This window comes from Sprattus sprattus (assembly GCF_963457725.1).
Source record: "Sprattus sprattus genome assembly, chromosome: 11".
Taxonomy (NCBI): Eukaryota; Metazoa; Chordata; class Actinopteri; order Clupeiformes; family Clupeidae; genus Sprattus; species Sprattus sprattus.
In genome coordinates, this window is record NC_137909.1 from 21511892 (window position 1) to 21534283 (window position 22392).

Sequence of the window (22392 nt, forward strand, 5' to 3'; positions counted from 1 at the left end):
AAGTATTATTCAACATTCACACGTGTGTAACTATAGAAAATATGGATGTCCAGACTATGCCAGACTCTCTTTGCCATGACAGCACTGTTCTAAAATGTGTTATGTAATACAATGGAAAACATTAAAAACTTCATGTGGCAGGACATCTGTATTGTTTTGGGATTTTTTTCTCCGGTTGTGTCAGGGTGATGTCATGCTGACAGATTTTTTTTAAATTACAGAATATATACAGAATTTATTTGTAAATTTGAAAGTATAGTTTAAGACTTGTTCTCTTGATACTGGCAAGCTTTTTAAATCAAGGTTAATGGATATGACATTTCAGAGACTGCTCATTCAGTTTAAATGAACAAGGCAATGACCACTGTGGATGCATGTACTTGTACACAATTTATTTAAAACTTTAGAATACAAAAAATGCTAATTTAATGTAAACACACAATTAACCAAAATAGTTTTTTGACCCTTATTTAGTTTGAAGCTGAAAAAACCCTGAGCCAAGAGATCATTTTTACAACTCAACTCAGTCCATGTACAGAAGGTGGGCTTGTCCATAGAACTCCCTTTACTCCGGATCCAGCCGTGGCAGAACAGGAAGTATGAGGTTTCCAAAGGAAGAGTCTTGAGTGATGAAGAAGCCAGAGGAGTGAGTATGGGCATGCTAAAACACAGGGGGAGGAAATACATACACAACATGCATTATGCAGGAGAGCCTATGAGGCAATGGTAAACACTGGTCTTCTACTCACAATATGAAGTTGTAACGTTAATGTTATACGATTAATATAGCATATGCATCTTCCCTGTGAGAGAAGATAACCTACCTGCAAAGCTGCTTTCTGCTGGGCAGCGATGTGCTGTTGCTCTGCATGGTCTCGGACTACGTTATTTACTGATGGCCTTGCCAGAGGGATGCTGGTTAAAAACATGCACAACAGTTATTTTTCTTCATAATTATTCTTACATAGGCTAATACAATGTTGTTTCCAAACACCCCCATTCAGATTACTGCATCCATGAGACTGGGTGTCTGATGTAAAGAGAGAAAGTGGGACAGCATTTTGTTGATGTTACCTTGCTCCTGGGCTGTTCATGGATTGGCTTTGTATCAATCGTCTCTTTTCTTTTTCAAGATCAGCTAAAATAGCAGCTCTGTTCTTGTTCTGGAATCCTGTGGATGAGCAAGAGTAACTTGGCTTTTGTATTTCGAAGCATTTGGAAAAAACGCTGTTCAACAGTAGCCTAAGTACAGTTAAGAAACTGAATAAAATATGGATGCAAATAATCCCATCTTCACCAACTGCATTGAAAGCCCAGATATTTATAAGATCTATTCAAATTCAGCATATAATTGATTGCCATCAAAGCCAAGCAGTAATACTCCTACCTTGTCCAGGTGGATTCGCAGCCATAACTGCAGACTTGTGAGATCGCCGTTTCAGATGCACTTCCAAGCTATCAGACGTCGACACCACTGATGCAGATTTATATAGTATCCGTCAAAACACTCAAGAAAACGAATATGGCACCAAAATGAAAAGCATCGATGATTCGATGAGTGAGACACGTATTGTTACTACCAGTGGGGGTATCTGACTCTAAACAGCTTCTAGCTCTTTTCCAGAATCATTGGTGCATCGAAGGGAATGTGTGACATTGAACGGAAGGTGAGCCGTTTAATGGTCTAGTCTCACAACATATGGCATAATCGACAATGCAACTGGGCGGTTGATATTCTGCAGATAAACAATACACAAACGTTGAATTCAACAGCACTGCTTTAACCTGCGCATAAAATAAACGTCATCCAAATGCGCAGAGCATTACCGTAATTCTTTGTTTACTTGTTCTACAAATCTGATCTCATGACTAGCCTGCTTCAATTAATGACGTGCTCCTCTACCTGCAATTTATTTTCATAGACGTGGTATTATGATAACTGGCAGTATGTTGTTTAATTAGTAGTTAGGCATAATTTGTCTATGCACCTTGTAACCGAGCCATATCTTGCGTTGAAAATCATTTACACTGATTGGGACATACAACTGGTTATCTTGGTCCCTTATAACGTTAGTTAGCTCGATTTCGACACCCAACGCAAGATGCATAGATCACTTTAAAAATCCCCCTAAGTAACACTTAAGGGACACCTATCGACGGACAATTAGGTCATGTGATTATCCTCATTTTTATTATTTCCTGGCATGTCATTACACTTCCGGAAATGCGCAGTGTAGGTCAGCTGACAGATGTGTGCAGGTCCAGTGTAAACGGCTTTGCTGGAAACACAAACATTTACATCACTTGAGGGCAATTAAGGACCGGGGAGTGTTGCAAAACAGTCCTTTCACCTGTCCTTTCGCTTGCACCATGAGTGCTAGCACCCCGAAAACGCTCCCAACGTCAGGACCGAAATCCATCCTAGACATTTGCCACCCTCTCTCTGCGGAGGAGTCCGTCCGCACCCCAAGCCCAGATGTAGGCAACACCACCGGCAGCATTGGAGAGAAGGTAAGTGGCAGCTCATCATTTCACATTGGTTACGTTGATCAGAGTACCACTGAGTGACCGGACGCACCCCAATGGTCACATACCAAATGCGCAATGCTGATTCCGTCAAACAACAAAGTTCGCCGAGGGCTCCAGGATGATGCACATCTAAACAAATGTGATCTTAACTCGTTTGAACATAGGCTTTACAAAGGTGTTTATAGACACGTTTCCTATGTAATGGTTATCCTCAGGCCACACAATACACTTGTGTTATTAATCTGAGTAATATGAAAAAGCAGTGAGAGTGACTTCATAGGTGTTAACCCCAGTGTGAGTGATGTGAAACCAACCTAAGCATTTCTGTTGTGATCGCAAATTATTCACAGTTCATTACCTTTTGTGAAATATTTAACCATTCTAAAATACAGTTGAAAAGTTGCTTTGTGTCTGTGATAATAAAAACATGCTGGTGGTAGGCTAACTGTCTCAACATTTTGATACACTGTAGCCTACTATATGGACTACCCTTCAATGGGTGGGGCAATAGCAGAACAAAAAATATGCTTTATTGAAAACTTGTTAGTACATTTGAACGCACTCAAATCAAACTTAATGTATCCTGTGGCCATTCTTGGAAGTAGTTGGTGGCAAGCTTACTATGATCTTTTTGATATCTTCCTATCCTTTAGTTCAAATACATTCTGTGTTTATTTTTCAGTCTAGCAGCAATGAGGGTCAAATGGGGGCTTTTTTTTTTTTTTATCCATAAGCCCTTAAAAAAAAGTTTTTGCCATGTTATGAGAAACAAAATTGCTTTATCAGACGGAAATGTGTGTGTAGACAAAGTAGGCTACTTGATCTTACAATCACTGTACTTTTTCCCTCCCCCTCTGTCCCCCGAAATACAATGACCCTGTGTCCTGCCTGTGACATCACATTGGCAATACATTTAAACATTTAAAAATTGAATACTGTGTTTATTCATCACCAAGATAACGACTCATTTTAATGTGTTGTCACTCCATGTTTTAACTTAGCTATAGGACATTTGCTAAGAAAATGAACTGTTCCTTTAAAATAAAACCTTACCAGCCCTATAATAAAATGCTCCCTTTGTCTGTGCACAAAGCATGACTCTGGGGAGCGGTCTGACTTGCTTGCTGTTTGTATCTCAGCTAAAGGCTTGACCCAGGGCTGTGTGGGTCAGCCGTAATTTGTTATCGTGAGGTAGGATAGCCCGTATTTTTGTGATAGCGTGATCTAAGGTCCACATGACAGCCGATGTGTACCTTTGGACGCAGAGCTGTCCTCCTTGAAGGAAAGGCTTGACAGATGGGTGTGCAATTTCAGTCTTAGTTTGGCTGATTTTACCAACTAGTGCTCAAACAGAGGGCATTCTTCTCTCCTCACCACTGCCTGTTGCCTGACATGTCTGCAGGTATTTGGCAGCTACCCTCTGCCAAATGGACCATTACATGATGTCTGCGTTGAATAGCCTATGACTGGCTCAAGCAAGAGTCTAGAAATGTTGGTGGAAGCCTGGAGCTTTAACTTCCTACCTCAGACACTTTGAATAAATGTGCACTTTATGCTACATTCCACTTTATCAGGGATTCCATCCTTGTTCTGTTAGATATTCTGAACCCAGGGGCGACTTTCCTTTAGTGATAACTAGCTTTTCGTTTCCCAGCACCATTCATCACCCTGTTCTTTAGATCTATATAGATATAAGGAGAGAACATCAGTGTCATGTCTGTATCAGTAAAATGTTCAGTTTTATTATTACTATTATTCAATGAGGTATAGCTACCCAGGGAATAATTAGCTTACATAGTTTCAATGTTTTTTGCTTTGTATGGTGATGGTGTAATGTCCTTACTCTTTTTTTTGCATATCCTAACTCCTCCTTCCGAGCAATATGTTTGTATGCTTAAGTCATGGCTGTTGTTGATTTATTTTTATTTCTATTGAATGTCCATGAAGCAGGTTAACCGAGTATATGTCTCTCTGTCTCCCTTTGCGAGGATGCACTTAATGATTTGTTAACATACTCTGTCCCCCACCATTTGTTCTTCACTGCTTTGTAAGCAGAGCAGAAATTGGCTCCAGAGTTGACACAAGGATGATGCAGATCAAGCCAAACAGCCACGTGTGTTACTTAATAACAGAGCTATGTGGTGTACAAGCACCTACAAGGAAGAATGTAGAATTTGACAAAGTTACCTCATTGAAAACATCAGAGGCTAAACCCAATTTCAGAGGGAGAAAAAGCCCTACAATTTTAACGTAGATAGCAGGTTTTGTTCCCCTTTCTCTGTCTTCCTCTCTTCTTTTCCACTTGCATTTGTTTCTGTCTTCTCATTTCTTCTCGCTCCCTCTGTCTTTTCTCTTTCACCCCATTTGTCTTTCTCTTGCCATTTTTCCCTTTAATCGCTCATTCCACCCCCTTTCTCTAGACTGTCTCAACACCCCCCCACCCCCACGCTAAGCTGGTTGTGTGTGTGTGTGTGTGTGTGTGTGTGTGTGTGTGTGTGTGTGTGTGTGTGTGTGTGTGTGTGTGTGTGTGTGTGTGTGTGTGTGTGTGTGTGTGTGTGTGTGTGTGTGTGTGTGTGTGTGTGTGTGTGTGTGTGTGTGTGGTTGGTTGGTTGGTTGGTTGGTTGGTTGGTTGGTTGGTTGGGTTCCCTGCCGTGGGTGTGTGAGGCCGGCAGTGAAGTGTATAAGGGTGCAGATGTGTGGAGAGACTGCAGCAGGCTGGCCTCATAAACAGATCTGTGTCCTTCACCCCTCACTGTGGCAGGCTCGCCCTGGGTCAAACACCTGCAACACACACACACACACACACACACACACACAAAAACACACACACACACCCACACACACACATACATATGGGTCCCTTTGGACCCAAAGTCAAACTAAAGGAGAGGGTTTGTCTTAATCACTTTCAAAGAAGAGAAGCCCGTCAAAAAGATCCTTGAAAAGAAATTCCACAATGTGAGTGGCTCTTCAGCAACAAACGGCAAAGAAGGACTCTGCGAGATAAAAATTATGAACACATTATTTTCGCACTACAATAAAAAAGAAAACAGTCAGCCACCCACTTCTTATAGACATATACTGCCATCTGCCTACCATCAGTTTAACCCTGTCCGGTTGACTTTCTGTGGGCCAGTGTAACACTGAAGACTGTAACACTCGCAACGGCTTTTATTAGCTCCACACCACGCAGTGGCATCATCATCATCATAATCATCAATCATCCTCAGTAACCATAAATCATCAATCCATCATCTGTGTGAGGGAGAGTGACCCCTACTGTGGTCCCCCGTCCACTGGCATCACTTGTCCGCCCCGTGGTGCGCACGTCCTTTTACCCCATCCCATGCCTAGGCTCCCCTTAGCTCGTCTCCTGTAGTACAATACTGTATTCTAGCTGTCCTCTGCTCTTTGCCATCGGTCGTTAGCTTGGCTACCGGCCCAGTCAGAAGTGCTTTGTGTATGGGTTTGTAGCTGTACATGTGTAGGTTTACTGTCTATGTATCTTTGTACTTGATGTTTATATTTGTGAATAATGTTATACGTCCATTGTGTCTGCTGCTTTATCATATGTTTGTGTGTCTATAGGAGAAGTTTTTGTATGCTTGTATCTATGAGCCTATATGAAATTGTTTATACTTCGTAGTAAAGCTAGCCATATCTGCCCTGTTTATATTTCTGCATTCAAAGTCAGACATGTGTTTGTCTGAAGACTGTTTCTCCACTTGTTGCTCTTTGTCACTCTTGGGCTCTCTTCTAGTGATCCTCTAACAGGCTGTGTGTGGTCCGTCTTCTGGTGTTGTCAAAAGTAGCTGAATAGTCCAAGGCATTTGATTGGCTTTTCCATTGCCTGTTGCCTTGGAGACCTGTTGAAAACAATAACTCTGGGCTTGATTTTGATGGAATATATGGCCAGAACGTGTCAGATTGCAGGAAACAAATGATCATTGGGGATTTTTTTTTTCCTGTTGGACTGGTTGTTCTTGTTTTCCTGTTAGATAAATCCTGCTGCTAAGCACAGTCTGCATTACAAAAACCAGTGGCCGCAGTTTTCCTTTTTCATAGTAATTTTCCACTCTTTTAAATATATATTAGTGATGCAATTTCCTTTGGAGTAACATTTAGATTTGCCCCTCTTCCCAGGATCTCAGCCTACCCAATGGGACGCCAGTGGACACGTCTAGCCCCGCCTCTTCCTCCTCCCTTTTGAATCGGCTGCAGCTGGACGATGACCTGGACGGCGAAACCCGTGACCTCTTCGTCACCGTTGACGACCCCAAAAAGCACGTGTCCACCATGGAGACGTATATCACGTACCGAGTCTCAACAAAGGTAAGGGAACCAACTGTGACGTTAACATCTGCTGTGGGTTGCCTAGGTGAATCTTTGCCTGTGGAGCCTTAGCTTTGTTAAGAGTCTTCTTTAGAGTAGAGAGGGTCTGCAGAAAGCAACTGCATTTGGTTGGTAATGATATTGTTTAGAACTTTAAGCCTAATTTATACTTCTGCATCCCTCTCCGTCCTCGAAAAAAAAAATGGGCGGGCGGGGGCAGGCGGTTGATTCAGAAAAAATTGAACGTACTGGTCGGGCTTACATACTACTCCGACGGCTATGCGTCCTAAAGCCTATTCAACCTATTCAACGCCGGATCGCTGGGTGGGGTAACGACTGTTTGTCGAGCCCGTAGCTACCACATAACCTCTTTATTGGAAGTCATTGATTGTTTTTCCTCCCAACTGTCACTGACATGACACGGATGCTGCTTCAGGACCTGTCGGGCAGGTGCAGTCACATGGGCCTTGGAGACATGTAGCTCAGTCAACAATAGCATGTCTAAAGCTATATATTCACTTGAGTAGGCAAATGTATCTCCATCGTGGTGGTCATTTTTTTGTGAAAAACATTGCGATTTATAACAAAACGATATGCTTATCTTACATACAATACAGAAACTATTATAAAACGATCCAATAAAATGAATACGTTCTTATTTTCTTTGGTATTTTTGTCACATTCATACTGCAATGATCGCTGGGTAACCTTTGAATAACTACAACGCTATGACAATGCACTCATTGGCCACGAGACGGTTGCCCTTGTCAAAAAGTGGTAACGTGAATGTGTCACTATGAAACAAAGCATGCACACTTCGAACAAAATTACCCCCCAAACTCTGAGGACAGGGCCAGAAAAATAAACCCACGGTATTCATCATACATCATACATCATGCAGTGTTATAGTTATATCAGACACACAGCAAGAACATGCATACCTCAACATACAGTTGTGGGACTGCGATTTCAACCATGAATATGTTGAAAAACACATACATTAGCACACTTACTAATGATCCTCTGCCAGGCTCTCACACACGAATAGTTTATTCCAAAACTCTCGAATTTAAGACAGAGTGGACTGACAAGTAGGCTATGCATTTGTGCTGCTTGTGGGCAGGACAAAACCGATGTGTTTAATCTGCAACGAGACGGTTGCCCTTGTCAAAAGTGTTAGCGTGAAACGTCACTATAAAACAAAGCATGCACACTTCGAACAGAAATACCCGTAGAACTATGAAGTAAGGGGCAGAAAATTAAACCCACTGCAGTCTTCATACCAATCCACATGCAGTGTTATAGTTATATCAGAAACACAACAAGAGAATGCATACACATACATGCCAATAAACATTATTCTGATTCTGATACCTCAACATACAGTTGTGAGACTGCCTTTTCAACCATGAATATGATGAAAAACACATACAGGAGCACACTCACTTATTATCTTCTGCCTGGACACCTTTAATGCCCAATTTTCAAGAAGACGATCTTAGAGAAATCGTTGTGTGTGTGGTAGTCGTTTATTGTATAAATTCCTCCTCCCGGGAATCCTCACAACAGCGAATGATGGCAACTAACAGACAATAGTTGATGGTGGAGCTGGACTAGTTTGAGTTATAAGCAGAGGACGTGCTTGTAGCGATTTGAGCGACAACTACAACAACAACAGAACAGGAGACAGGTGGTACGTACGTTTACTAGATTTTCCGCTAAATCAAGCGTTAGCGTATTCACAATAACTCTCAAAAGTGTGCTGCTAATGTAGCTAGCCTCGCTGCTAATAAGTACACGTTGTCGTGCCGATTATGCTCTCACACGCCACCCTCATTGAGGCAAAAGTAATGTTTGACTCAAATGTCTTTCACTGCCGTTTTATGTAAAGTCAGTCATTCTAAATAGGTTCTACACATACATGAAATACATTTCCTATTTAATAGATGCAAAGTAATTATGCTGCCAGCATTACTCCGTAGCAAATTACGTTAGATGTCAGTTGAAGCTGGTTGGAGAAGGCACTTTCAACACCGAGCCACCAGCCAAGAGACCAACAGTGGTCGGGAGAAATGTACTTTTCGAGGGTTTATATAAAATACGGTAGCCTAATGCTGCATGCTGTGCAGCTTTGTAGTTTACCAAAGTCGTACTAAAACATTTTGACAGAAAACAGGAAATGTGAGGTCCTGACATGTGTGATTCCGGAAATGATGTTGTTTGGAAATGATGTCGTAAACTGGCCAATCACAGCCAAGGGGGTCTCCGACTCTCTCCGTCTCTTTAAGAAAAGTTAGAAAAAAGCGGTTGTCTCCGACCAGCTCTCCGACGGCTCTCCGACGGGTCGGATGGGCGGCAACACCTGGGTGAAGGTGTTACCAAGGCGTGCCAAAGTGTCCCTCTACGACCAAATCGGAGAGAATCGTAGAAGTGTAAAAATGCATTTAGCTTTGTAAAGAGCCCATTGAAGACCTTTTGGAATGGGGGGTCGGCAAAGACTTAATATTTGATGTTAAATAGGTTAGATTTAGGTTCTTAGGTTTTCAGCCGTCTTGAGAACCCATCAGAGAGGGTCTGCGTAGAGTTATTATCTCTATGAGTTCATGATGTTTGTATTTAGAACTGTAGCTTTGCAGATGGCCCCTAGGAGAGCCAGCAGAGTGTTTTTTATCTCGATAATGCTCAATAATGCTTGTAATGGTTTGATAATTAACACATGGAGCCTTAGCCAGGGCTGTTGTGGTAAAAAATGTCACAATGGGTGCCTGAAAAAGGGAAGAACAGGAGACACAAACACATACTTCTGCCTCCTGAGTCCTGGGGCCTGACTGCATGCACTCTCTTCAAACTGCTGATTTTTCAGTTTTTCCTTGAGTAATTGCTTCCTGTCTAGAACTCTGTTTTCACAATGAGTTGCTTAAAATTATTCATGACCAAACCCATGAATAAAATGCCCCCCCATAGAGAAACTATGTAACATTATGACTACCACACACATTTAAGACAAATACATACACATACATACGTACACAGTTGTCTTCAGACTGATAGGCAATACACAGGCTACCAAGGTTAGACTATGATTTATGAAAAGGGCAATCATTTCTGAATATCAACACACAGCTTGGCTCGACTGACTGGATGTCATTTGTATCCAAAATTGCAACTTACAAGTGAGGTTCAGGTATCTGATGCTTACCTTCATCTGTACTTTGATTGTTGTAGCTTACTTCTGAGCAGCTTTGGATAAAAGCATCTTGTTAATGAATAAGCATAGATGTAAATGAAAATTGCTCAGGTCATTTCCATGTGTGAGATGTCTTGCGGAACATCCATGGTGATGAGCTATAGCAGACTTAAGGCAAGTCATCTGCTGAGCTGGGGAATGTCTAAATGGAGTGGCGATGAGGAAATGTCCATTCAGACAGAACTGTTAATGTCCTGGGCTGCCTCTGCTAAACCTGACAGGGTGTCAGTGCAGGCTGTCAATGGAAGCTTGATGTGCTAATTGAAATAGAAATTAAACAGCAAAACAACCCCCACCCCTGTATCCAAACACACACACACACACACACACCCCAAAATACAAATACCCACCCATACAAAACACACACACTTACTTAACACTGTGCCATCATATTCATTGTGCCTTGCATTCCCTATTGGACCTTTCATACAGAGGGGAAAGAATGTTGTTTTTGAAAATGTTTTTCAGTTTCTTTATATTGTTGGTTCTCTTTCTTACCACAGACATGACTGACGAGAGTTTGAGCTTGCCAGCAGTGTGTGATGTATCACAGCAACCAGGCCTTATCTGTCTCTGATAACGCATGCATGACTGCCCTTGCTATTAGTGTCCCTGTTTAAAACAGGGTTTGACAAACACGCTCTCTCTCTCTCTCTCTCTGTCTCTCTCGCTCTCTCTCGTGCCTTGCCTGGTTCAGGTCCAGTCGTCCCTGCCCTAAATGTGTGTATAATTGTGGCATTGATTGTGCTTTCACTAGTTTGTGTGCAGAAATGAGTTAAACATCCCTCTATGTGATTCTGTCATGTTTCTGGCTGTTTTTAAACTGGAAGCTTGACAGTCAGGGTCGTGACTCAGTCTTCTAATGGAGATGTTCAAAAAGGCCCCCTGGCCGGCAAATGGCCACCTCAGCTTTCTGCTCAAATTCAGACTCTCAAGACTCGCAAGATCTATGTGATTCATTAACCACAGCGCATCAAGAAACATCAGAGCACATCAGAGAGAAAAATAGACTTACACCAGATATGTCAGCAAAAAAATAGCAAACCTGCATAACCATCTGCACAATGGCATGGAATCAAATGGATTTGTGCGGTTGAAACCTCAGGTTTCAGCACTGTCAGAAATTTGTTTTTGTGAGCATGTTTCTGTGATGGTTGTCATGCTTCTTACTGAGTTACCCATTAACTAATGAACTGGGTCCATCTGAGTGTTTTTGCCTTCTTCTTTGGAGACTAATGGGGGTAAAAACAGGAAGCTTTGTCCGTGGCAGATTCCAGGCAAGCATAAAATGGAACTGAGTAATCATCTTGACGAGTTGTCTTTCAGTGTGGTTAAGCTGAAGAAGTCATGTTTGTCCACCCTATGAAATCAAACAGTATGTTAAAAATGTTAAAAATGCGTTAAAAATGCAAAACCTTTGAATTTAGAAAAAGTTACTGACTGACTACCTCCACCCCTTCTCACTATCTGTCTCTATCACTCTTTCTCTGTCTGTCTCACACCTTTTTCTCTCTCTCTCTTTCTCTCCCTCTCACTTCCTTTCTGTCGCTCTCCCTGCATCTTCCTCGGTCCCTCTCCCTGCATCTTCCTCGGTCCCTCTCCCTGCATCTTCCTCTCTCTCTCTCCCTGCATCTTCCTCGGTCCCTCTCCCTGCATCTTCCTCTCTCTCTCTCCTGCAATGCCTTCTCTTACCAATTTTCCTCCTTTCCTTCACAACTCTGTCCCCCTTTCTCTGTTTCTTTCCCCCAATCCCCCTTCTCTTTTCCCACCACATCCCTTTCTCTCCTTCCACCTCTCCTCCCCCCTCTCCCCCCCCCCCCCTCTCCCTCTCTAGACGACCAGGGTGGAGTTTGACCTGCCGGAGTACTCATTTAGGCGGCGCTACCAGGACTTTGACTGGTTGCGGATCAAGCTGGAAGAGACTCAGCCCACTCACCTCATACCAGTAGGTAGCCCCCCTAAACACCACAGATCCATACATCACCCATGAAATATCTTCTCAGTCCCTGACTGAGGAGTTGGAGAGAATTGAGTGGAGAGGAGACATACTCTCGTCATAGCAGTAGTTTGTGGCAGCTCTCCCCCCACTAGAGCAGCAGAACCATAAACACTGTACACCACTGGGTATCCTCTTTCTCAGAGGAGAGGAGACTCACTCTGCTCACAGCAGGGAGTTAGGTGGTGGGGGCTCTCGCTTCCAGTACCATAAAACCAGAACCCAAAAACCCCTAATGCCCCCCCACCCCCATGGATCAGTGTACTTACACCTCATGATACCCATTAACACTTTTGCAAAATGGTCGGACTGAAATGCAGAAGATTCATGCAGAGGGATGGTTTCATAGGCAATTTACAGTATGTCTTACCTTTTTTTGATGATGTGTGAAGTGTTGTAATGAATGACAATAGCCTACTCTTTATCGTAACCAGTGTTCGCATATGTAAGATGTTTCATACTGTAGCTTCTAGATGTGGTACCAGGATTCTATTTTTGAAAGTCTCTTACAGGTACTGTCATATGTGGTAACCGGTATGGTTTAAATCCCAAATCAGATTTGAGTTTGCAATATTTTTCTAGAAAGTAATCAGATCATTTGAACTGGCACTGGTTTCTCCAACATCACGATGCATTGCACACAATGAATGGAGACCATCAAGTACTTTTGAACATTGAGTGATTCATTTTTTAAAAGCAGAGTATGTGTTGTCTGCCTATGTGTGCCAGAATGTCAGTGGGTCGATGCTGGTAGAGAATCACTGCCCTGCTCCTTGTTAGATGTTATTTATTGCTTATCCAATAGGTAGGAGAGTCAGATCCACTTTCTTAGGGCGAAGTGTTAGCATCCACATAACTGCAATGGTTACGGTATGCGACGTGGGACTGCTGCTGCAGCTTAATCACATTCACATTTTCTTGCGGAAATGCATGCTCTAGTTTAACCTGTCCCCATGGAAACCCCTTTCTCAGAGTCTCTCTGTGTATGTGCCTTTCTCACTCACCCTCTCTCTCTTTAACCCCTCTCCATCTCTCTGTCCCTCTATCTCTCTCCTCTTTCCTGCCCTCCAGCCCCTGCCAGAGAAGTTTGTGATGAAGGGAGTTGTGGATCGGTTTTCGGAAGAGTTTGTCGAGGTGAGGCGGAAAGCGCTGGACAAGTTCCTCAAGAGGGTCGCAGACCACCCGGTGCTGTCCTTCAATGAACACTTCAACGTCTTCCTCTCGGCTAAAGTAAGCGGCTCTGCTCCCGCAGGAAACACACTCTAACCTCCCATTTCACTCCGCACATTTCCAGAACAATTTCTTACCTTCTTACTTCTTCAGCCCCCAGTAGAACAATAGCATAGAGCTATGTGACCCACATAGATTTTCTCTTCCTATATATACATTTATATATTTAATTGAGAGGAAACACTATCATAGTGATTATGATCCTCTATTTATAAAATCATATTATAAAGGATGTAAATAAGTCTTTTTCAGGCCATGAACAACAGCCTCCATTTAGACAGTGAGTTGCACGTGATGCATCCACGGGGACATGCAATATGATAAAGGCAGCCTGGTTCATGGATGACTTGGTCATAAATGTGAGTTAGATTATGTACACTCCTGTCATAAAGGCACAGTACATTATGGCCTAAATGTGTTTAAAGCCAGAGTGTGTTATGTGCGTTGTAGTCATAAAGGAGCAGTCATTTTCTCCAAGCTAGTCTTGTCGCCCTGAGGGCAGATGGTGTGGGTGCCCAGGTTGAGATTTATCAGGTCAGTTTTAATGGACGTTTCATTATCGACCCCGTGATAAAGGGCCAAGGGGGGTAATTATTTATGGAGACACTTAAAAGATGGCCGACAGCAGTTATTAATAAGAGCTCCACAGCCATGCCCACAGACCCTTCATCTTTTTTTCACTTTTGTTTATTGGTTGGGAATCATATCTTTTTTTACACCTCCCTTCTTGTCAATGGCGTTTGCACCCTCAGCTAAAACTGTGGCCAGTGGGATGTTGATGGGATGTCGTTCTTCTGGTATCTGTCATAGACCGTACACCATCAGTCAGCTGGCCATGACACTTACAGCTGAATATGTTTGGAGCTTCTCTGGGAGCATTTGGTTTATCCAAGCCAAGACACTGTTGTCCGTGGTTCACGGGCCATGTCTCAAAGCAAAGGTTACAGCGTAGGCAAGCTATATTTCATATCTGCTACATTAGATAAGGCTACTTAAACTGTAAGGATCTACAGATCGCAGTTGAGAAATGTAGCTTTGTGTTGAGGAGTTTGGGGTCCACCAGTGTTTAAACCTTTATTTCCTTCATAAAAACTAATTTATAAGCTCATATTGTTTTTACAGTAACAATGGATAGAAATAGACCTGCAGGCGCATAACCCTTTCGGATGGCCATCTGTATCATTGGAAAAATCAGTTCCATTGTTCCATCAAATCCATAGAAAATTCTTTGGGGGATCAAGCATCCGGTTGACGTTCTTTATATACCGTAGTGTGTGTTCATGCATTATTTTATTGTTCTCAAAACAAGAAGCATACAATACATTTTAAACCAAAAACCAGATTTGATGTATATGCCTGTAAGAGTTGACATATATGTGTAGGTGGAAATCTGACCTGTCTTAAGGACTTTCATCTGTGTTGCTCAGGACCTGAATGCATATAAGAAGCAAGGCCTGGCCCTGCTGACCAAGATGGGGGAGTCGGTGAAGTACGTGACGGGCGGCTACAAGCTGAGGGGGCGGCCGCTGGAGTTCGCTGCCATGGGTGACTATCTAGACGTGTTCACACAGAAGCTGGGCACCATTGACAGGATAGCACAGAGAATCATCAAAGAGCAAACAGGTAAGCAGTCGATGGGTGAGCATGTAAGTATGTATGTATGTATGTATGAGTTGACATCTCTCAAGTACGCACTCAGAATAATGGGGATCAGAGGAAGTTTACTTCTCTGTCCAGGGTTTACCCTCTGACTATTGTTTTTTTTTACAACAGACTTTATTCAGAAACACTACTGTTCAAAAGTTTAGAATCACCCAGAAAAGGACACATTTTCCAGGAAATAGAAAATACAGTCAAGACATTGACAGAACTATTAATAATCATTTCGGCTTGAAATTACATTTTTGCTCTTGAATATTAGCCTTCATTAAAAAAAATCCTCCATTTGCAGCTATTATAAACTGTGCACCATTACAGCTTGATTGACTCTTCCATAAATAGGACTTACAGTGTTTTGGGTAACTGTCTTGTTGTAGCTGAAGTTTTTTCCTTTCATTGGCCAGCCTCGGATATGGCTGTTTCCTTGAAACTTTCTTTGAAATAGCATTCATGAGCCTCTCCACTGTTAAGATGAGACTGGGGTTTTATGGGTTCTATTTACTTTATTTAAGAACGCTGCCAGCAGAAAATCTGTGAGGCATCTGTTTCTCAAATTAGAGATTATGACGCTTTTATCCACCTGCACAGTTGTGCACCAGGGCCTCTAGCTTGTCTTTCTGTCCGGGTGAAAGCAACACCTTTTTAGATTTCTTCATATCGTCTCTTGACAATTTCTTCCGAGCAGGCCCGTAGAGAATACCCCCGTTGCCCCCGCACCACGGGGGGGCCTCGCAGGGTTGGTGGGCCTCGCGTGGCCCCCACCAAAAAAAAAAAAAAAAAAAAACTTTTTTTTTTTATTCACATTACATGGGATGCACACTATGGTCTTATAATCTTGTAGGCGTTTCCAGAGTTGATATAGAAATGAAGAAAAACATCAAAAAAACTATTAAATGAAAATCAAAAACCAATAAATGAAATGAATTCTTCTTATTTTCTTTGGTATTTACTGATAAGAAATGATGATTGCTGGGTAATATGTATGTTGTTGTCCAATTGTCAAGTCTCTATTTGATCATGTGACAATACAATACGCTAGTTTAACCAATTCGAAGGTCACGACAACCTAGTTCATTAAACACAACTTTACTCATAACAATGCCTTTTAAGCATAAGAGTGGAAGTAGAAAAAGGCAAGAGAAAAAGAGTCAAACAACACTTAGTTAATTGTGTACACACCCATCACTTCTGATATACGTAAGGTTGATTAATTAAACACTATTTATATCGATAATAATTTTTTTTTTTTTTGCGTTCGGGGGGGGCCTCTCAGGGTTATTCTGCAGGGGGGCCTCACACGTTTCCTTTACGGTACTGCTTCCGAGGTAATAGCCTGATGAGTTAATAGCCTGATGAGTTGCAGTAGTGACACACCAGAGGAGTAAACCAAATGAGGGTGGTTTTATTGCCTCCTGAAACAGCACAACGGTTTTCAGCCACACCGACATAATTGATTAAGGGTTTTCTAATGATGATTTGGCCTTTTAAACATGATTATGTAAGACCAGCTAATATACAGAGTGCAATTAAAACAGGAGTAATGGTGGCATAAAATGTGCTTTTTAACACCTATGTTGATATTGTATTCCTGTTGTTATAGTCATTTTTATTAACAATGTCGGTGCTAGATTTATGATCGATATTGGGCTATTTTAATTGATTTTCTTTCAAAACAAGGACATTTCTCAGTGATTCAACACTTTCGAACGTCAGTATAAGTGTTTTGGAGTGTGCTCATCTTTGTCACTATCTCCACTCTGTCTGTCTAATCATCCCTCATCCCTTTTTGAGTTGTCTCTGTTCATCCCTTCATCATGATTTCTTTCCCTTTCTGTCTCATTGTTCTTCCCTCCTCTCAGCTATTTTTTACCACCATTATATCATTTCCTCTCAGCTTTCTATTCCTCTTTTTTTCTCACCCTCTTAATTCTCATCTCAGTCATTTATCTCTCTTTGATTTTCCCTTTCACTCTCACTCCTCCATTACGCTCTGTGTCACTCTGTTTCTCTCTGTCCCACTAACCACTCCATCTCTGTTCCGACCTTAGGCTTAGGTCGGTTTTCTCCATTACTCTCTCTGAAGCCTGCCTACTTCTTTCCCTCTTGTTCTAACCACCACTCTCTTTCGTCTATCTCTGTCTCTCTCTCTCTCTCTGCCTCCCCCATCTCTCCATCACCCTAACAATGACTCTCTCTCACCAACCTCTTATCCTTTTTTCTCTTCATCTCCTTATCCAACACTCTCTATTTTTCTCTCGAACTAACTCAGTTCAATTCTTATAATTTATAAAATGGCATTAACAATTGAGCTTGTCCACTCTCTCTCTCTCTCTCTCTCTCTCTCTCTCTCTCTCTCTCTCTCTCTCTCTCTCTCTCTCTCTCTCTCTCTCTCTCTCTCTCTCTTTTTCTCTTCCCACTCCCAGAGTACCTGGTGGAGCTGAGGGAATATGGGCCGGTGTACTCCAGCTGGGCGGGCTTTGAGAGCTCGCTGCAGGAGCCGCTGGAGGGCGTGTCAGGCTGCGTGGCCAACTGCGCCGGAGCGTTGGAGGAGCTCACCGAGGACATGAACGACGACTTCCTGCCCGTGCTCAAAGAGTACGTCCTCTACATCGAGTCTATGAAGGTGAGCAAACACATGCCTTAACCCGTGTTGTCTGAAGCAAAGTCACACACCCTTAGATATGGGATGGGGGTATGCTAGCAGGGGGGGGGTTCAGAGCCTTTGGGAGGCAGAGGGGGGGCCTGGCTCTCCTGTCGGTGTAGGTCTCCTGGCGGGTTGGTCCTTAATTAGTCCCAGGAAAGGGTCATTCAACAGCCTGGAACATGATGACTGTTGGGCGGAAACAGGACAATGCAGATTTAGCTGGAACTGAAAAAACAAAGCTGGATTTATACAAATGTGCAACATTCAATGAGTCTGTTACTCAGGAAAGTGAAGTTTGCCACTTTTGAGTAAGATAGTTGGAGGAAGTCATTGCTTCTCCTTCTCTTTCACACAGGCTCACAATGATACAGACACTTTCGCTCTCTTATCCACCACATGCACACACACCCATACAAACATTCAAACATAAACTGTTATGCTCATAGGTAAACGCACGCACACCCACACACACAAACACACCCACAAACACACAAACACACACACACACACACACACACACACACACACACACACACACACACACACACACACACACACACACACACACACACACACACACACACACAGACACACACACACACAACACACAGACACACAGACACACAACACACAGACACACACAGACACACACAGACACACACAGACACACACAGACACACACAGAGACACACAGACACACAATCTTTTCCGTCAGCGCCACAGGCCTTGTGTCCCCTGTCTTTGTGGTTAGCAGCTGCTCTAGCTCTGGTTCTTGTGTTCTGCTGCATCATGCAGGAGGGAAGCTGCCTTGTGGAACCTGCCTTTCCCTCCACTGGAGAGACACCTCAGGGACAGCCACTGCTTGCTCGCCTCAGAAGCCTGGCTATTCAGGGGAATCACTCTTCCCTGTGGACAAGATTGTTTTCGCTCCTCGTTACTTCTCTTTAGTAATGAGAGACCATTTTCCTTTTTTTTTTCGCTTTGTTTTTCATACGTATCCGGCTTGGTATGCTAATTATTGAAACACTCACGCACACAACCATCCTGTTATTGTGCCAGAGTTGATTGCTCATAAAAGTCATTCTATTTTTTTTTCTCATAGCACATAGTTAATATGACAGTCATTTAGATAGAATTAAAAAGCAAAGGCCATCACAATAACTTAAAAATTAATTAGAGCTTCTGAGATCTTGTTATATAACCAGATAATATGCTACAGGTGAACACAGCTTTGTGTTGTGGGTTGTCTCTGTTTTGGCGCTGCTCGGTAGCGGCAGTTAGCGCCAGTCCCGGTTACTGACCCTGGAGTTGGAGGAGGCTTGGAAGCTTTGCTATTTCTATAATGTGAAGAGATGAAGAGACTCAGCGGTTTCTCCCTGCGCTGACGGCACACAAAACACCAGCCAGCAAACTCTTCCAATTGCACACGCCATCACTCTTCAGCCGCCGGGCCACCAGCCCAGGAGTAGGAGATGTTTGAGAGGGAGAGGGAGAGGGAGAGGGAGAATGATTGCTGGGGCCACGGGGCTTGTAATTCCAATATTGGAAACAGTAGGAAAATGTAGCAGGCCTAGGAAGGGTACGGAAGAAAATAAAAGAGACAGAAACTCATGGGTCTTTTGAAAGTAGTTGTTGAGTCAATCAACAGGTGTGAAGTGTCTGCATGTTTATTCTCTGTGTGCCAGTTAGCATTGCTTCTCTCCCACAGACCGTCCTGAAGAAGCGAGACCAGGTGCAAGCTGAGTATGAGGGCAAGCTGGAAGCCGTGGCCTTCCGCAAAGAAGAGAGAACGGCGGTAAGTCTGCAAATCCGAGTTGCATTTCTGATGTGAAAACAACTGGTGATTTTTCTCTTTTTGTCATTTAGCATCGCTCCGCCATTATGGGGTACAGGATTACTCTAATTATGACAATTCGTGTTCTGATTTAAAGCCATTCTTCCAGTGTTACCCCTGTTACTTGTCTCAGCATAAATAGAAACCCTTGATAGATAGACTAGCTGTGTGTAGTCCACATGTAGTTTGTGGCCTGTTTTGGAGAAGCTCTCCCTGGGTAAAAGTCAAAGTGGAGAGCAACTTTTTCCTCTTGTGGCGTCAGGGGCGTGCATGCTGTGCTTTGCCAAGGCTTGGCGCAGGAAGAGCTTGGCAGGGTGTGTGTGCGTGTGCTTGCCAGTCATGACCAGTGCCCTCTGTGTGCCTGTGTATGTATGTATGTGTGTGTGTGTCATCCTGAGTGCCCTCTGTGCCCATGGCAGACCCCGACAGACGTGGAGAAGTGCCAGGACCGCGCGGAGTGCTTCAACGCCGACCTGAAGGCTGACTGGGACCGCTGGCAGAACAACAAGAGACAGGACTTCAGGCAGCTGCTCACTGGCACAGCCGACAAAAACATCCAGTACTACGAGAAGGTGAGAGAGGGGTGGGGGGAGTTGAGAGAAGGAGAGAGAGAAAGGCAGAGTGAGAAGGAGAGGGAGATGGAGATGGAGAGAGGGGAGAAGACGTTAGAGAATGACAAGAAAGAACTTACCGGCATTGTATTAAACATATAGTACTACGAGAAGGTGAGGGAGAAAGAGAAGAAAGAAAAAGAGAGAGAGAGTAAAGAGAGAAGTACGGGAAAAAAGGGAAAGTCAATGAGAGAGACGAAGAGAGAGAAAGCTTGAGTGAAGGGGAGGAGAGAAAAAGAGTGAGAGAACATGTCGAAGGAGAGGCTATTGTAGACTGAGTCAGTGGGAAAAAAAGTGCAAGGTAGGAAAAGACAGCGGTAGAGAGAAAGGTTTGGGATTGAAAGTGGACAGGGGAATGTCCTGGCATGTTTGCCCTGTCAGCAAGATGCAGTCAAAAGTGAAATCTACACAACAGTTTTAGACCACAGACACATACTCAGTAACTTGTTTGAGTTTCACACTTACCAGCAACAACCATACACACACACACACACACACACGAAAGCCTGGTTCAGTGCTGCAGCCAGGCCTGTCTTTAACTGGGAACCTCCGGTGGAATTCTCTCACCTTTTAGTACTGAGTCACCGTGCCAAACATCGACACAGCCCTGCAAAATTCCAGCCGCCACTGCCAACAGGGGAAAGTCCAGCCAGAGTAGGAATAGAAAAGCAGGGATCGGGGTTTAGAAACCAGCTGCAGCATCATCCGTCTTGTTCTGTTATGAAAAGAGCGGTGCAGCCGCAGACTTTTATGTCTTCCTAGAATCCATTATGGCTCAACCGCTCATTAGATTCACTCTGTCCTCTTATCTAGCCCTCACAACAACATTAATGTAGCTCCGATTTGGAGACCAATGTTGTGAGTGTTATAATAATAATAATAATAATAATAATAATAATAATTCATTTGATTTTTACCGCACTTTTCATTCACAGGAATCTCAGAGTGCCTGTAGCTCTACAGATATAGAACAATCGCATTTTGAAGACCTGTCTCCTAGCACAGCTTTGTTTATGTTTAAGGTTGAGAGTGAACACCTTTTGATTATGTTTTGTTTTCTGTATTTGTTTTGTGTGTTGGTGTGTGTGTGTGTGTGTGTGTGTGTGTGTGTGTGTGTTTACAGTGCCTTGCAGCTTGGGAGTCCATCATACCGTTGTTACAGGACAGACAGGAAAACACCAAAACAGAAACAAGCTGAGCTGATATCACCGGTCGCAATATGCTCCGCCTCTCAAGCCCCAGCCCCACGGCCCAATTGTGTCGCTTGGCGCGCTCACATGACCTGTGTGGGGATCCCCTGATTGGTTGGGGTCGGCCCTTTGAGCCAGGTGTGGGGAGGGGTTCACAGACTTGATATAGACTGCAAGTATTATAATTATAGATTTCTGTCCCATTCCTCCTCCTCCTCCTCCCTTCTGTATGTCTATTTGTGATGTCCTCCACCGATGGCCCTGCCTGGGGGTGAGAGTACGGTACAACAGCTCACTCACATTCTTTAAAGTGTACGCCATAAGCACACCATACCGGCTAAGCCACAGGTCCGGAAGAAGCTCTCCGACAGGCTCTCACAGGGGACTGTGAGATGGACGGACATGGAGGGGTCATCATGGAAACTAACATGTACAGATTTTGTTTTGTGTGTGTGTGTGTGTATGAGACAGAGACTTTAGAGATAATTTGTAGTTTTAAGGCAAACGGTTGCCGATCCTTTTATAACTTATGCTGGTTTTCTTGTTTTGTTATTCCAATACTGTATGTTGTGGGAGATATAGCGGTATTTTTTTGTTTTCTTTTTTATATTTGTTTCTTTTTTTGAATCTTTTGACGCTTTTTTTTGTCACGATTCAGCCTTCAATCCAAGAAAAGACTGTTGAAGGTCTGCCCAGAGTTTGTACTGGCCAAAGATGAAGACGTATCCTCAAGTCTGGTACTGAAGTCTTAGAACCCCACTAGACCATGGTGGTGGTAGAGTTATGAGACTGAGCTCAGCCATGTTGAGTTGACCCCAGCTCCCCTAGCCCTGGTTCAGGGCGCTGCTCTGTTTGACGCCTGCATCTTCTTGAAGGTTGTACCCTTCTCCCCTGGTTTCACCTCACTGAATATTCATGTGGAATCTGCCCCAAGGTGACCGCTAGCTTGCTGATGAAGGACGTTGTGTGTTGTGGAACATCTCTGCCTGGCTGAGCCAAGCTTCACAGTGAGCCCAGGTGTCGTGTGAAAAGTTTGTCACATTTTGGTCACCTTGTGGTCGCAAACGGTTTTCTGCTATTTCCCACAAAGTTGATGCAATTGCAAAATTGAAGGAATAGT

The 22392-nt window shown here is 43.3% G+C and overlaps 2 protein-coding genes across 2 annotated transcripts; one reads left to right on the plus strand and one right to left on the minus strand.

The window, feature by feature from the left end:
* Nucleotides 1–388: 388 nt before the first annotated feature.
* Nucleotides 389–1754, minus strand: inip (ints3 and nabp interacting protein). The gene is made up of 4 exons (XM_080847291.1): nucleotides 1388–1754; nucleotides 1075–1171; nucleotides 825–915; nucleotides 389–661 (listed from the first exon to the last, which is right to left on the minus strand). Exons 1-4 carry the CDS (start codon nucleotides 1410–1412, stop codon nucleotides 566–568), a joined length of 309 nt encoding a protein of 102 aa, XP_080703417.1. The 5' UTR covers nucleotides 1413–1754; the 3' UTR covers nucleotides 389–565.
* A 508-nt stretch (nucleotides 1755–2262) lies between these two features.
* On the plus strand, nucleotides 2263–21322 carry snx30 (sorting nexin family member 30). The gene is made up of 9 exons (XM_080847697.1): nucleotides 2263–2511; nucleotides 6673–6861; nucleotides 11943–12053; nucleotides 13176–13334; nucleotides 14762–14957; nucleotides 17417–17616; nucleotides 19346–19432; nucleotides 19891–20043; nucleotides 21206–21322. Exons 1-9 carry the CDS (start codon nucleotides 2371–2373, stop codon nucleotides 21278–21280), a joined length of 1311 nt encoding a protein of 436 aa, XP_080703823.1. The 5' UTR covers nucleotides 2263–2370; the 3' UTR covers nucleotides 21281–21322.
* The last annotated feature ends 1070 nt before the right edge of the window (nucleotides 21323–22392 follow it).

What these genes read in the sequence shown, in the direction of transcription:
- inip (XM_080847291.1), bottom strand. Translation starts at nt 1,412, where the DNA reads ATGGCTGCGAATCCACCTGGACAAG. An exon ending in TGCGAATCCACCTGGACAAG is followed by an intron (nt 1,172 to 1,387) that starts GTAGGAGTATTA and finishes GCTCATCCACAG; the next exon opens with GATTCCAGAACAAGAACAGA. An exon ending in ATGAACAGCCCAGGAGCAAG is followed by an intron (nt 916 to 1,074) that starts GTAACATCAACA and finishes GTTTTTAACCAG; the next exon opens with CATCCCTCTGGCAAGGCCAT.
- snx30 (XM_080847697.1), top strand. Translation starts at nt 2,371, where the DNA reads ATGAGTGCTAGCACCCCGAAAACGCTCCCAACGTCAGGACCGAAATCC. An exon ending in CGTACCGAGTCTCAACAAAG is followed by an intron (nt 6,862 to 11,942) that starts GTAAGGGAACCA and finishes CTCCCTCTCTAG; the next exon opens with ACGACCAGGGTGGAGTTTGA. An exon ending in TCTACATCGAGTCTATGAAG is followed by an intron (nt 17,617 to 19,345) that starts GTGAGCAAACAC and finishes TCTCTCCCACAG; the next exon opens with ACCGTCCTGAAGAAGCGAGA.